The sequence below is a fragment of the Panulirus ornatus genome, chromosome 48 (assembly GCF_036320965.1).
Source record: "Panulirus ornatus isolate Po-2019 chromosome 48, ASM3632096v1, whole genome shotgun sequence".
Classification (NCBI taxonomy): Eukaryota; Metazoa; Arthropoda; class Malacostraca; order Decapoda; family Palinuridae; genus Panulirus; species Panulirus ornatus.
Genome location: NC_092271.1, coordinates 18,920,366 through 18,936,945, shown reverse-complemented (window position 1 = coordinate 18,936,945; position 16,580 = coordinate 18,920,366). Strand labels below are relative to the sequence as shown.

Genomic DNA, 16,580 nt, shown 5'->3' with positions numbered 1-16,580 from the left:
TGGTGCTTCTGGAGTCCACACCTGCAGAGAGTTTGCAAGCAAGACGTCAACTTTGAAAAAGTTATATCACTGTCATCAGACTGAAAAAAGTACATCATTGAGGAACTTCATTTGGATATAATAATGCTGCAACAATATTTTTGTAGGTGTGCACACATTTATGAGCATAGCAAACCTCCAACAACACTGGGTTTACTTATCTTTGGCCCTCTTAACTATATACAGCACTGACAACAGGAAGTTGACTCAAAAAAAAAAGAAAAAAAAATTAGATCAATGACACCTAAAAATAATCACGGACAATGTAACAGTTACTGTCTTCAGCTGTAAGAGTTATACGGCTTAATTGCAAATATTTCATCTACATTAACTTTTTTACTGGAAACTTTGTTTACATATACCCAATTCTATGATTCCCATCTAAGCCTCTAATCATGCTATTCCTTTCTATCTTGCCATCAGCCTGCCTTATCATTTTTGCTTAAAAACAAAGTTAATCTTAGTCTGATTTGTTCTCCCCATCTTCCACTACTCAAATATACTTTTAATTACTACCACGTTTTAACAAACTCACCTGATGAGCTAACTGGAAAATGTTCATTTTCTTGGCTAGGTAGGCTTCATTAGTGACAAGAAATTTTGCAAGAGCAATAAGGGCTGCCCAAAGATCTTTCCAGTTGTAGGGTAATCTCACAGAGTTGCGTTTTTGGTAACACAACAAGCGGTGGATGATGCTCACATTTTGGAGAAACAGCTCAATTGGAAGCTTTTTCATCATGTGTGACATCATGAATTCCACCATAACATCTGAAGATAGACAGTAACTGTTTAAGACTGATTTCATTGGTTTTTGCACATATAAAAATCTCTTTTAAGATATCTATCTATATCATAACTTTAATCTTATGTGAAGGGAGTGATCATGAACATAAAGCCTCTGCAAACATCTCTCACACTAGGAGGTCCACCTTTGGAAAATTGCAAGATATAAAACTAACTGATGTCATATATTATAAGTGCATTTAAGTACATCATTATTATCACTATCATTCTTCTTCTTCTTCTTCTTCTCATTATCATTATTATTATTATTATCATCATTATCATTATTACACTTATCAATATTATCATTATAATCATCATTATTCATTTATCTATTTATCATTATCATACTTGATTGCCATTTCCCACATTAGCAAGGTAGTGCCAGGAAGCAGATGAAGAAAGACCCATCCACTCACATACACATATATACATATATATACACATACATATACATATATATGTATGTATTATTATCATTATTATCATTATTATACTTTGTCACTGTCTCCCGCGTTAGCGAGGTAGCACAAGGAAACAGATGAAAGAATGGCCAAACCCACCCACATACACATGTATATATATACATGTCCACACACGCACATATACATACCTATACATCTCAATGTATACGTACATATATATATATACACACACAGCCATATACGTATATACACATGTACATAATTCATACTGTCTGCCCTTATTCATTTCTGTCGCCACCTCGCCACATATGAAATGAAAACTCCCTTCCCCCGCATGTGCGCGAGGTAGCGCTAGGAAAAGACAACAAAGGCCACATTTGTTCACACTCAGTCTCTAGCTGTCATGTATAATGCACCTAAACCACAGCTCCCTTTCCATATCCAGGCCCCACAAAACTTTCCATGGTTTACCCCAGACGCTTCACATGCCCTGGTTCAATCCATTGACAGCACGTCGACCCTGGTATACCACATCGTTCCAATTCACTCTATTCCTTGCACGCCTTTCACCCTCCTGCATGTTCAGGCCCCGATCACTCAAAATCTTTTTCACTCCATCTTTCCACCTCCAATTTGGTCTCCCACTTCTCCTCGTTCCCTCCACCTCCGACACATATATCCTCTTGGTCAATCTTTCGTCACTCATTCTCACCATGTGACCAAACCATTTCAAAACACCCTCTTCTGCTCTCTCAAGCACATTCTTTTTATTTCCACACATCTCTCTTACCCTTTCGTTACTTAATCAAACTACCTCACACCTCATACTGTCCTCGAACATTTCACTTTCAACACATCCACCCTCCTCCGCATCCATCTATAGCCCATACCTCGCAACCATATAACACTGCTGGAACCACCATTCCTTCAAACACACCCACCTCTGCTCTCTGAGACAACTTTTTCTCCCTTCACCCAATAACATTAATAATAATAATAATAATAATAATAATAATAATAATAATAATAATAATTTTTCATTCTTTCAAACTATTCGCCATTTCCCGTGTTAGCGAGGTAGCGTTAAGAACAGAGAACTGGGCCTTTGAGGGAATATCCTCACCTGGCCCCCTTCTCTGTTCCTTCTTTTGGAAAATTAAAAAAAAATAATGAGAGGGGAGGATTTCCAGCCCCCCGCTCCCTCCCCTTTTAGTTGCCTTCTACGACACGCAGGGAATACGTGGGAAGTATTCTTTCTCCCCTATCCCCAGGGATAAATAATAATAATAATAATAATAATAATAATAATAATAATAATAATAATAATAATAATAATGATAATAATAATGATAATAATAATGACAATAATAATAATATTACAATTAAGCAGTAACTCTCATGACCTTCATGAGATGTGTGATATCAGTTACTGAGCCTACAATATTTTTTAGTTGCCTTCTACGACACGCAGGGAATATGTGGGAAGTATTCTTTCTCCCCTATCCCCAGGGATAAATAATAATAATAATAATAATAATAATAATAATAATAATGATAATAATAATGACAATAATAATAATATTACAATTAAGCAGTAACTCTCATGACCTTCATGAGATGTGTGATATCAGTTACTGAGCCTACAATATTTTTCTCTAGCTTGGCATTTTTCACCAGCATTAAGAAAGGAAACTATTTCAATAAAAGATACCAAACATAGTTCACAGAAGCAAATGCTCTCACATTCTAAGAAATTTCAAACATATACATACTGCTGTTTGTAAGCAGGGCTTTGCTTATGACTTAACTTGTGTATAAGCAATAGCCATCAAAATGGGAGATTTACATAAGTTGCTATCACATCCACTCAGGTTAAACTAGGTTGATAAGAGCAAAATCAGGACTGCATTACCTAATACTGCACATGCTAGAGGACGAGCATGGGCAGTTTTTTCTGGTATCACCTTTCGATGTCTCATGGGTAGTCTGTGCAAGGGTACTGTGAAGACAAGGTTGGCATCATGAAGAAGCAGGTTGCAGTACTGGTCCTCAGCTATGCAAGTTATGATGATAAAACAAAGTTTGACATTGTTGAGGCTTTCTTCTGTTTTTGTGTCTTGCATCACTATGGAACTAGAAAAGAAAGAATTAGTATATGGAAGCAATAAAATAATTCCAAGTTGTACGCACAGAAGTAATTCTAAATCTAGATTTTTATCTTGATGGGGATGACTGCCTTTGAGACTTTGTATAGGTCAACCACTGGAAAAAATCTGTACCATAGTGCATCTCAAAACCCAGAATTTCAAATCAAAACCTGTCCTCATCCCCCTGAAACAACCCAATATTGCATGGCAACATCACTCTTATTTTGCTTCCACCAATATTCTTTAGATGTAACTAAATGACAAGGTTGGTGGAAGCCAACACCAAGCTGGACAACAGTAGACATGGTCTGAGTGTTTTGCATCTTTCCTCTAATTATCTGAGCTTGATACCCTTATAGATTTAGCCCTACCTTCTGAGAGTGTGACAATATTCAACTGTGCAGTATTTAACCAAGTGCCTGCTGATGTGCCTTATATGATACAGGGTGACCTGGCAGTTGACTGTGAGTGTTCTGTACACAGTCTAGGGCATTTAAAAATCCTGGGTGCAGTACATGGCAGTGATTCAGGAAGGAAGGGCTGGAAACTGCAACAAAGTTTCCACATACTTTGCCCATATTTTTGCAACATAGCTGTTTAATAACCATCAAAATGCCATGGAGGATATTAAATCATTTTTGAACTGCCAGGGTAGCAAAGAATATGTACATGAGTAATACAATACAGATTCATACAAATATTGTATATAGATATATATGAATAATGGAACATGTATCACTGAAAATTATAACAAATGCATAATGAGAGGCATGCATATAATACCAACAGGTTGGCTGCACTGTATACCAGGTAGCAATGAAGCCTGAAAATTTATTCATTTGATAGTTTCACCATGTTTGTAAGCAATGAATATTTATTCATACTTATTTATCATGCTTAACTGCCGTCTCCTGCATTAGCAAGGTAGCACAAGGAAACAGACGAGGAATAATCCAACCCACCCACACACACATGTATATACATAAACGCCCACACATTTACATACATATATATTTCAACATATACATACACAGACGTATACATATATATACACGAACATATCAACACTTGCTGCCTTCATCCATTCCCGTCACCAACCCGTCAAACACAAAATAGCATTCCCGCCCCCCTCCAGCAAGGCAGCACCAGGAACAGACAAAAAAGGCCACATTCGTTCACACTCAGTCTCTAGCAGTAGTGTGTAATGCACTGAAACCACAGCTCCCTTTCCACATCCAGGCCCCACAGACCTTTCTAAGGTTTACCCCAAATGCTTCACATGCCCTGGTTCAATCCATTGACAGCATGTTGACCCCAGTATACCACATTGTTCCAATTCACTCTATTCCTTGCATGCCTTTCACCCTCCTGTATGTTCAGGCCCTAATCGCTCAAAATCTTTTTCACTCCATCCTTCCACCTCCAATTTGGTCTCTCACTTCTTCTTTCCTCCACCTCTGACAGATATATCTCTTTATCAATCTTTCCTCACTCATTCTCTCCATGTGTCCAAACCATTTCAACACACCCTCTTCTGCTCTCTAAACTACATTCTTTTTATTACAACACATCTCTCTTACCCTTTCATTACTTACTCGATCAAACCACCTTACACCACACACTGTCCTAAAACATTTAATTTCCAACACATCCACCCTCCTCCTTACAACCCTATCTATAGCCCATGCCTCACAACCATATAACATTGTTGGAACAACTATTCCTTCAAACATACCCATTTTTGCTCTCCGAGATAACCTTCTCTCCTTCCACATATTCCCAAATGTACTTTTGCGTAATGATCTCATCATCAGAGGAGACACAAGAGTGAAACATAACAATCAGTTGATATACAACAAAGAGATTGAGTTAGGACACCATTTGGCATGTTTATGAGCAGGTAGAGAGGACAGTGATTTGTTCCAGGTGAAGGTGGGTCTGTGAAAGGAGTGTGTGATGTCACCATGGCTGTTTAATTTGTTTATGGTTGGGGCAGTTAGGAATGTAAATGCAAGGGTCTTGGAGAAAGGCATGAATATCTGCTGCGGTGTGAACACGGTGAGGGGAGAGGGTCTGAGATATGAGTCAATTGTTATCTGCTAATGACAGTACTGGTGGTAGATATATATGTATTCTGGGTGCTAAATGTTCCTACAAATTTCATGTGTATCAACATTTTCTAGCTTCCAGGTGAGAACTTGGGCTTTCTCCTCCTTAGAAAGGTGAGAGTTAACCATCTTGAGGCACAGTTCTAAGAAACATACCAACCAGAGATGAAGTGGCAGCCAGTAAGAGTTAAGAAAGAACATATTCCCTTAAGAGAGCCTCAGGCACTATGAGGGTGGTTGCTAGTTCTCAAACCATGAGAGACACCAGTCTCAGCAACCAGATGTACGATGATTTTACCAACAGCATCATATGCTTGTACCCACAATAAACCGTAACCATGTATCGCCTTTGAAAGGCAGACAATGTTTTTTGCGGACACTGTACATGTTCAAAGCTTTCATATTGACAATATTATGCCAAAAAGTAGTATTTCATCCCTAAAATGTGAGTAAGAAAGTCTTTATAACTGCCACAGGTGTTAGTAAACTTTGAATGCATGAGGTTACACCATGAGTGAAAAGTCACCTTCGGTGAGGCTGTATCTTTAGGAGTGTAGTCTCAATGATTAACTTTTCATTCCATTAGAGTTAACATTTCCCTGCTATAGGAAATAGTGCAGCTTTGGCTTGCAGAAGCTCCAGGACAGAGCTCCTTAGTCATCAACAGGACTCTATTTTTTGAAAAGGGAGTCCTGAGGTAGATACAGATAAATAGAACAAATAAAAAACTAAAAATAGGGCTTATTTGCAATGTCCACAGTCTTGGAACAAGTCCTTAAAAATGCTGTCTAAGAAAAAAGATATAGGAGTTCAACATCACATATCACTATCCATATATAGTTATGAGAACAGCTTACCAGTATTCTAAGAAAGTAACCAATAGATTTGTTGGTTGTACAGAAGCCTCCATCTCAACAGTTGGTGTTGCATCGGGTGTGTCAGCCGAATCTGGAGTTGGAGGTGTGATGCCACGGTCCAGTGTGTTGGCTGGAGAGGGTGGTGTGGAAGGGTCCGTGGCAGTAGTAAGAGCAGTTATGAAGTTGCGATTTAAGTGAACTGCCTCATACAGTGCCAGTAAAAATGAGTCATTTGCCCTATAATGGAAAATCACCATAAATTCATAAGATTCTACATATTTCTAACAAGACTTAACAAGAAAATATACTCTAAATATAACAACTTCAGAAAGTGATGAACAAACACATCAAACTGAAATGCACAAAATAAAACCTAATCAGAAATTCATACAAAATCCTTTCCTGCATTCTGTATGAGTGACATAAGCAAAGTTCTTCACTCATCTAACATTACCACACATTTACCAGTGGATGCAAAACCACCGAAAATCATTATCAGAACTTTAAACTTTGGTGTGCCTATCCTATCACGCTTGTGACAATCATGTATGTGGATCAACTACCTTTGTTGTACTTGAAATATGTGAAGAAATTAAGGTTGCCTCATCAGAACTTCTGAACAGAAAATATGGCCATAACAGAAATCTTCAGTAAGAGATAGGCCGCTCCATCTTTCTAACCTATAAATCTCCTACACTAGCTCTTTTCTGGTAACTAAGACTAACTAGCCTACTACAGTAAATCATCATATAATGTACTGGAAAAACTAGACCCTATAATGTAATCTTATTCCCTTATGGATGCATAATATATACATCAGCTCAAATTCCAACCAACAGACACCCTCTATATCAATATTCTAATTAGTAATTGGAGGCTTGAGGCAGAATCATATACAGTCATATGCATTATCTATCAACCTATCTATCTGTATCTCTGAATCCCATTCCCTACAGGAACTCCCATCAAGGGGATGTTCAAGGTAAAAAAGTTACCCTGTCCTAACATGCCTCCCTCTGTGCATTATCATCTCTAAAATATTTGAGAACGTATCTGCACACTCTTTTCTCTAATCTTGAGTAATTTCTTTGTGCATATATCTACATGACTAATAACATCATGAAGAAATCCTGATGTATAATCAATAATGAAAACTATTGACCATTCATTAATATAACATCTTTTAAAGTGTTTTCATAACATACTTTTCAATCTGGATTTAGATCACATTATCATTGAATATGAAATGCTTAGCCAAATACTGCACATTTTTTACAGGAAATCCATCAAGACTGTACACTTCACTGTAACTCAAGTTGCATAACACAGCAGAACAGGTAGTTGGCAACTACTATCCCTACACAGTAATTAAGTAATTACTGAATGGCTGACAATACCACAGAAAAATGTCATAAAGGAAACTACATTCATTTATTTGGAGTAATCAAAGAAAAATTCAAGAGCCTGTATATAAGTCACTTCTAGAAGCCAAGCATTATATGGCAATTCAGCCATATATGAAGAAATAAGATTTTCTCTCTTGATCAAAAATAAATCAAAATAATGAAGCATACCAAGTACAGAATACTGGGCCTTTTCTGCTAATGGTATTAATCATTAAACAACAAAAAATTATTTACATTATCCATCAATTTATCATCTTCAGTTCTATTAACATGTGGTGGATCAGATGTGTAGGGCCTTTTACCTTAATCACTAATGCCCATATGTTCAAAATGATGCCTTGAGCAATAGTACAACACTTTTCAATCCTTCACTGTTCTAATCAATATGCACTGTGTGATGTGAAACACCTGTGTTCTTATGTACAAAATGGCTCTACACTGCAGGCAACAGTGAAACCCCTGGCATACCTGGATTACATATCATATTCAACACTTTATCAAGAGTATTCAACAAACTGTTTCACAGTCTATTTCCCCTTGTAACAATTTCAAAAACTTTACCAACCTCTACTCTGCAAAACATTCCAAACAGCTGTACTATCTTAACAAGCTTTCATCAATGCAGCTTGTTAATAATATCTTCACATTATAAATCTTATTGATAGTTTTATTCTTCAATATATTCTCTTAATTCCTACTACACAACATAAGGTAATTTCTGTTGCTTTTGTTTTTTACCTATAAGCTCTAAGCCTTTTTCTACATGCTATACAGTTCTCTGATTCTTCTCATTCAACTAAGCTCCTAGTTTATTGGCTTTTGGTTCAGCCTAAATGTTAAAATGAAGTTAATTCACAGTACTGGTATAAGGAAGGGACAGCTTTTGATACAGGACATCAACCAACACAAAGTGACATACTTTATGTGTTCATTGCGTGTTGCCATCTCCTCAGATATGAACATTGAGCCAACCATGGAGGTGAGTGATGCAAACCATCCTGATCCCTGAGGCTCCATGAAGTGTGCAGAGTATTTATGGTTAAAGTCTGCTAATGAAGCTGTGATGACCTGTTTGACAGAAAGAATTATACATGGATGAAACTTAGAATAACCCAAATATAGTCTATGATCTACATGGGCTCATAGAAATTCTTTACAAAAATAGTTCTCTTCATCTTTATATGTTCAGACATTTTGCAAAAAATTCCGTGCTTATACATGATCCACATCACCAACTACTGTTTCTTTACATTTCATATGCATACAATGTATCATGTGCTTAAAACCTTAATAAAAGTGAATTAAGAAAAATGCTTGCACTGTCAGTTACAAAGTAGATTCCCACACTAATTCAAAAGCACTGTAATGTCCCAGTCATGAACTAAGAGGCCTTAGAGCCTTTAGACTGTTAGCAATATGGTATGCATTTTCTCTTGCATATCAAGATTTCATTCTCTAAGGTAGGTAGGAAAGGGCAACAGATTTTGTCAATCACATGCTTAAAATCTCTAAAAAAACATCATTCAGAGCTCTTACATCTCATCTATAATCATAAAGCCTCTTATTTGAATCTCTTCCTGTTTCACCTATACATATATTGTCAGAACATTCTTTGCAAGGGAACAGCATTGCGTTTAAATCTCTTCCTGTTTCACCCATACATACATTGTCAGATCATTCTTTGCAAGAAAACAGCATCGCTACCCCCAAGCTTCCAGCAAGGCAGCACCATGAAAACAGACAAAAAACACCACATTCATTCACATTCAGTCTCTAGCTGTCAAGCGTAATGTATCAAAACCACAGCTTCCCATCCACATCTAGGCCCCACAGACCTTCCCATGGTTTAACCCAGACATTTCACATGCCCTGGTTCAGTCCACTGACAGCACATCAACCTCAGTATACCATATCATTCCAATTCACTCTATTCCTTGCATGCCTCACCCTCCTGTATGTTCAGCCCCCTATCACTCAAAATCTTTTTCACTCCTTCCAAAAACCTCCAATTTTGTCTCCTGTTTCTCCTTGTTCCCTTCACCTCTGACACATATCTTTGTCAATCTTTCCTCACTCATTCTCTCCATGTGTCCAAACCATTTCAACACACCCTCTTCTGCTCTCTCAACCACACTCTTTTTATCATCACACATCTCACTTCCCCTTTCATTACTTAATCAAACCACCTCACACCACATGTTGTCCTTAAACATTTCATTTCCAGCACATCCACCCTCCTTTGTACAACCCTAACTATAGCTCATGACTCGCAACTATATAATATTGTTGGAACTACTATTCCTTCAAACATACCCATTTTTGCTCTCCAAGAAAATGTTCTCTCCTTCCACACATTCTTCATCACCCCCTCCCCCACCCTGTGACTCACTTCCACTTTCAGATATCTAAAACTCTTCACTTCCACCAATTTTTCTCCAATCAAACTTACATCCCAACTAACTTGTCCCTTAACCCTGCTGAACCTAATGACCTTGCTCTTATTCACATTTACTCTCAACTTTCTCCTTTCACAATTTTCCAAACACATTCACCAACTGCAGTTTCTCACTCAAATCAGCCACCAGTGCTGTATCATTGGCGAAAAACTGACTCACTTCCCAGGCCCTCTCATCCCCAAAAGACTGCATATTTGTCCCTCTCTCCAAAACTAGTGCATTCACCTCCCTAACCATCCCATCCATAAACAAATCAAACACCCATGGAGACATCACACACCCCTGCTGCAGAGTGACCTTCACTGGAAACTAATCACTCTCTTCTCTTCCTACTCGTACACATGCCTTACACCCTTGATAAAAACTTTGGATCTAACAGCTTACCTTCCACACCATATACTCTAAAGACCTTCCACAAAGCATCTATCATATGCCTCCTCCAGATCCATAAATGCTACATACAAATCCGTCTGTTTTTCTAAATATTTCTCATAAACATTCTTCAAAGCAAACACCTGATCCACACTTCCTCTACAACTGCTCCTCCCCAATCTGATGGTTTATACATGCCTTCATCTTCTCAATCAATACCCTCCCATACAATTTACCCGGTATATTCAACAAACCTATGCCTCTGAAGCATGAACACTCACCTGTATCCCTTTTGCCTGTATACAATGGCACCAAACATGCTTTCTGGCAATCTTCAGGCACTTCACCATGATCCATACATGCACTGAATATCCTTACTAATCAATCAAAAACACAGTCACCCCCTTTCTTAATAAATTCAACTGTAATACCATCGACTACTTTCTCCTTGATGCATTTTATCTTATATATGGATTTCACCCCCTGTTCTCTCCCCACCAAAACACTTTCCATGACTCTCACTTTGTATATCACCCCAACCAAAACACCCTACATCTGCCACTCTATCATCAAACACATTTAGCAGTCCTTCAAAACACTCACTCCATCTCCTCATCACTTCTTGTTACATCTTATGCCCCCTTCACTAATGATCTGATTTGTTCTCTTGTCTTTTGCACATTATTCACCTCCTTCCAAAACACCTTTTTATTCTACCTCCAAACTCTCATTTGCTCTAATTTACAACCCTTTCACCTTCCTCCCTTTACCCTTAAGCTTCATTTCACTCAGAGCCAGAACATCCAGGTTTCTTTCTTCAAACATACTACGTATCTCTCTTGACTTCTCATCTTGGTTACATCCACACACATTCAGACACCCAAATCTGAGCCTTCGAGGAAGATGAGCACTCCCAGCTGGCTTTCTCTTCCATTTCCTTTTAGAAATTGAAATACAGGAAGGGGAGAGTTTCCACCCCCAACTCCTGCCCCCTTTAGTCACCTTTTACGACAAGAGGGGAATATGGAGGTAGAATTCTTTCTGCCCTACCTCAGGGATAATTGTATAAGTGAAAATTTTCATATCTAGAAAGTGTACTAAGGATTAACTTCTTACCTGTCCATAACCATTTAAGATAAGTTCATCATCTAGCAGAGAGAGGTTGACTGTATAAGGATTGGTCATTTCATGTTTCCGGTAGTTAACCATTAGCATGAGGTACAAGACAGCCTCAGGTCCATGCTGATTGCGTGTGCTGGAGTGACTCAGGAGCTGCAATAGGAGGATGAATGCAGTTTTCAAAATTCAATTACTGTAGTAATAAATACACAAAAAGGAGAGATTATACAGACAGCTGTTGCTTGCATGAAGTGTGTCTACATTGTGTACCTGATCAAGAAATTTGGAAGATGGGAGATGTTAAACAAAAGCTGAACATCCATGATACACCTTGTCCAAGGCTTCCCAAATGATATGCAGGATCAATTTTTAATTGCCTGACCACCTAACTTTACAATTTCTTTTACTGGAATGGATCAAGCCATTCTTAGACATTTATGATAAGGACATTAATATGAAACGAGACAAGATGAAATGAAAAATCTAATCTTTTTCTTCTTTCATATGTGTTCAGTATATCATGCATGAGCAAGTTGACATAAAAAACAGATGACTGAGCCTTGGGGGGAAAACATCCTCACTTTGCCTCTGCTTTTGTTTCTTCTTTTAGAAAGTAATACAAGTTTGAGAATTTCCAGCCCCCCATTTCGGTTGCCTTTTATGTCATGTTGGGGATAAGTAGGCATTATTCTTTCTCCTATCCCTTGGGTAATGAAAAATACTAATATCTCACCTGAATGACAGCATCGAAGTTACAGTTGATGGTGAGGTACTCCAGCACAGTATTTTGACTGATATTATCTGTGCCAGTTGCTAGCACAAGCAGGAACTTTAGACTTAGAGATTTGAGACTGTCACAGTATTCACCTGCAAAGAAACAATACTGTGTAATGGCTGAAAATATGTTAACAGAAGTACAGATAACCACAACAGCCTGCATTATGAATGATGTACACCCAATGCCCCATTTGTATGAGAGCTGTTATTTTTGAGAATTCCATGCAACAGGAATCTGTGCAATTAAAACCTATCATAACATATGAAGGTTAAGTTTCTACCCCCTTCTGATTTGATCTAAATTAACCTGACACAATCTAACCTAATCTAAACCCAACAACCCCTAGTGATTAACCCTTAAACAGAGGGCATGGTCTGGAAAGACCTTTAAGGACTGTGCCAAAAAGTAAATAGAATAACAGTTGCATCCTTTATGAAAAGATTCAGTATCATCCAATTGTAACCAAATATACAAAGAAAGTTATATCATATTGTGTTGGCCCTGCCCACTGCTTATTAAGTGCTGGAAGGGGGTAGGTTTTAATGCTTCTGACATCTCTTGAATGGCAAAAAAACATGGAAATGACCCATCTTTCTATCAAGCTTGTACTGTGCTCTTATGTGATACACAAGCAGAGTTTTGTGTAGTAGAAGTATCATAACCAATGAGGTAGGACATGCTGCCACAGAAAACAGGGGAAAGTCTTTGAGTTTCAGTATCTTAAGGGATACTCTCGTTTTCTAAAGTATACAAGTCTCACCCCACCTTCTCATGGTGACCTTGTTAATACTCCCTTTAGGGGTGGAACTGAAGGGTGATGTGTTACCCAACAGTATCAGGGTAATCCTTTTAAATAAAGACACCTGAGGTGTGCTTGGACTTCTTGGTTTTCTGGTCAATTTTGGAGCACCAGTACCTCTGAAACACTGAGCTGGAATTGCCCTCTACCAGTGGCCTGTTAAGGGCGAGGCACAAAAGGCTAAGAAGCAGCACTGGAGTACACCAGTTATGCTGAGGAGTAAAAGAGAGAAGTGACTGAAGGTGATGGCACTGAAAGTGTTGGGAGGATAATGAAGGGTTTCCACTTCTTTTTTATACTTTAAACTTTCTTCATAATTCATAAACACTCTTGTCTGATACATACCATAATTTCACACATACAATGCTGTGAATAACATGAATATTATCTATCATACTTAATCACTGTTCCCGTCATAAGCAAGGAAACAGACGAGGAATGGCCCATCCATTCATATGCACATATATATTCATAAATGCCCATACATGCACATATACATACATATAAATATACACATCAACATATACACATATACATACTTGCTGGCCTTCATCCATTCCTGGTGCTACCCTGTCCCACAAGAAACAGCATCGCTACCCCAGCTTCAGCGAGGTAGTGCCTGGAAAACAGACAAAAAAGGCCACATTCGTTCACACTCAGTCTCTAGCTGTCATGTGCAATGCACCAAAACCAAAGCTCCCTATACTCATCCAAGCCTCACAGACTTTTCCATGGTTTACCCTAGACATTTCACATGCCCCGGTTCAGTCCTGACAGCAAGTTGATCCCGGTATACCGCATCACTCCAATTCACTCTATTCCTTGCACGCCTCTCGCCCTCCTTTATGTTTAGGCCAAGTTCACTCAAAATCTTTTTCACTCCATCCTTCCACCTCCAATTTGGTCTTCCGCTTCTCCTTGTTCCCTCCACCGCTGACACATATATTTTCTTTGTCAATCTTTCCTCACTCATTCTCTCCATATGTCCAAACCATTTCAACATATCCTCTTCTGCTCTCTCAACCACACTCTTTTTATTTCCACACATCTCTCTTACCCTTTCATCACTTACCCTATCAAACCACCTCACACTCCATATTCTCCTCAAACATTTCATTCCCAACACATCCACCTTCCTCTGTAAAACCCCATCTATAGCCCATGCCTCACAACCATATAACACCATCTGAACTACTTCCTTCAAACATACCCATTTTTGCTCTTCGAGATTACCTTCTCTCCTTTCACACATTCTTCATCGCTCCCAGAACCTTCGCCCCCTTGCCAATCCTGTGACTCACTTCCACTTCCATGGTTCCATTTGCTGCTAAGCCCACTCCATACATACAATGAATATCCTTACCAACCAATCAACAACAGTCACCCACCTTTTTAATAAATTCCACTAAAATACCATCCAAACCCGCCGTCTTTCTGGATTTCATCTTCCGCAAAGCTTTCACTACCTCTTCTCTCTTAACCAAACCATTCTCCCAGACCCTCTAACTTCAGACACCACCCCAACCCAATCACCCTATATCTGCCACTCTATCATCAAACACATTCAACAAACCTTCAAAATACTCACTCCATCTCCTTCTCACTTCATTACTACCCTTCACCAATGTTCCCATTTGTTCTCTTGTCTTATGCACATTATTTATCTCCTTCCAAAAAATCTTTTCATTCTCCCTAAAGTTTAATGATACTCTCTCACCCCAACTCTCATTTGTCTTCTTTTACAACCCTTGCACCTTTCTCTTGACCTCCTGCCACTTTCTTTTATACATCTCCCAGTCATTTGCACTCACTCCTTGCAAGTATCATCCAAACGCCTCTCTTTTGTCTTTCACTAACAACTTTACTTCTTCATCCCACCACTCACTATCCTTTCTAATCTGCCAATCTCCCACCTTTCGCATGCCACATGCATCTTTTGCACAAGCTATCACTGCTTCCCAAATACATCCCATTCCTTCCCCACTCCCCTTAAGTCATTTGCTCTCACCTTTTGCTATTCTACACTCAATCTCGCCAGGTAATTTCTCACAAAAGTCTCCTTTCCAAGCTCACTTACTCTCACCACTCTCTTCTCCCCAACATTCCCTCTTCTTCTTTGAAAACCTCTACAAATCTTCACCTTCACCTCCACAAGATAGTGATCAAACATCCCCCCACCTGCCCCACTCAGCACATTAACATCCAAGTCTCTCTTTTACACGCCTATCAATCAACACGTAATCCAATAAAGCTCTAGCCATCTCTCCTACTCACATTCGTATACTTATGTATATCTCTCTTTTTAAACCAAGTATTCCCAATCACCAGTCTTTTTTCAGCACATAAATCCACAACCTCTTCACCATTTCCATTCACAACACTGAGTACCCCATGTATGCCAATATTACACCTATTACACTAAATAAAAATGTGTGAGAGAGGCTGAGTGGGTTGAATACTAGAGACTTTTCTTTGAAAATATTCTAGCTCTTCACCTATTATCTGTTGTCCAAGTCCTGCATTACCCAGTGATTACATAAAAATCAAATTAGGCACAATTTCTATGTAATTTCTTCTACAAAAGAAAGTTCACTAGAGACACCTTTCCCTGTAATCCTTGCTAAAATCACTCTCTAAGTCACTTTTTCTTTATGTCTCCTATTCTCCATCACATTCCTCACCAACTGATACATATCATTAGAGTTTTTGGTAATAATTTTGGTCATCCAACAAAATATGCATCTTCCAGAGGATCACCGTGTAAATGCAACTAGATGGACAGCTGTGCACTTGACAGTGAGAGAACAGCTGGATGCTTTAACATGTTCTCTTAATTATGGAAAAGAGCTCTATTGGCTTATAATGGTATGATATATCAGATACATATTCAAACTGAGGCACCTTGCTTTTGTGTAATCTGGGGGGGTTGGGTGTACTAACAAATTTTGTGTTAAAGAAAAAAAAAAAAAGAGGCCTTTTCCTTCACTGTATTATCTGGTACGTCAGAATAAATGCTCATCAGTCCTTAAACCGTTACCTTGCTACTGGACATACAAAGTGGATAACTGTAATACAAGCAAGAGGTTTTGTACACTTCTCAATACATGCAACTAACCTTTCCTAATGAAATTCCAACAACAATTATATGCAACTACAGTCAACCTCAAGAATAAAGATCTGAGAGGGCGGGAAGAATCCTTGTTAGAAGCTGATAAACACAATGAAAAAACAGGCTTCTCAGTTTATTCAAAACGTTTTTACATTTGCTGTGATTCTGTCAGTTGCCAACAA

General features: G+C 38.5%; 1 protein-coding gene across 2 annotated transcripts in view; it reads right to left on the bottom strand.

Annotated features, from left to right (window-relative positions):
- Nucleotides 1-16,580, bottom strand: part of LOC139764181 (armadillo-like helical domain-containing protein 3) — a 43,256-nt gene that overhangs the window by 14,297 nt on the left and 12,379 nt on the right. For both annotated transcript variants that reach the window (XM_071690739.1, XM_071690740.1), the window contains exons 5-10: nt 12,446-12,579; nt 11,710-11,865; nt 8,685-8,833; nt 6,360-6,596; nt 3,160-3,380; nt 575-807 (exon numbers count right to left, since the gene is read on the bottom strand). In XM_071690739.1, coding sequence (XP_071546840.1) covers nt 575-807; nt 3,160-3,380; nt 6,360-6,596; nt 8,685-8,833; nt 11,710-11,865; nt 12,446-12,579 — 1,130 coding nt within the window. The remainder of the gene's footprint in view (nt 1-574; nt 808-3,159; nt 3,381-6,359; nt 6,597-8,684; nt 8,834-11,709; nt 11,866-12,445; nt 12,580-16,580) is intronic.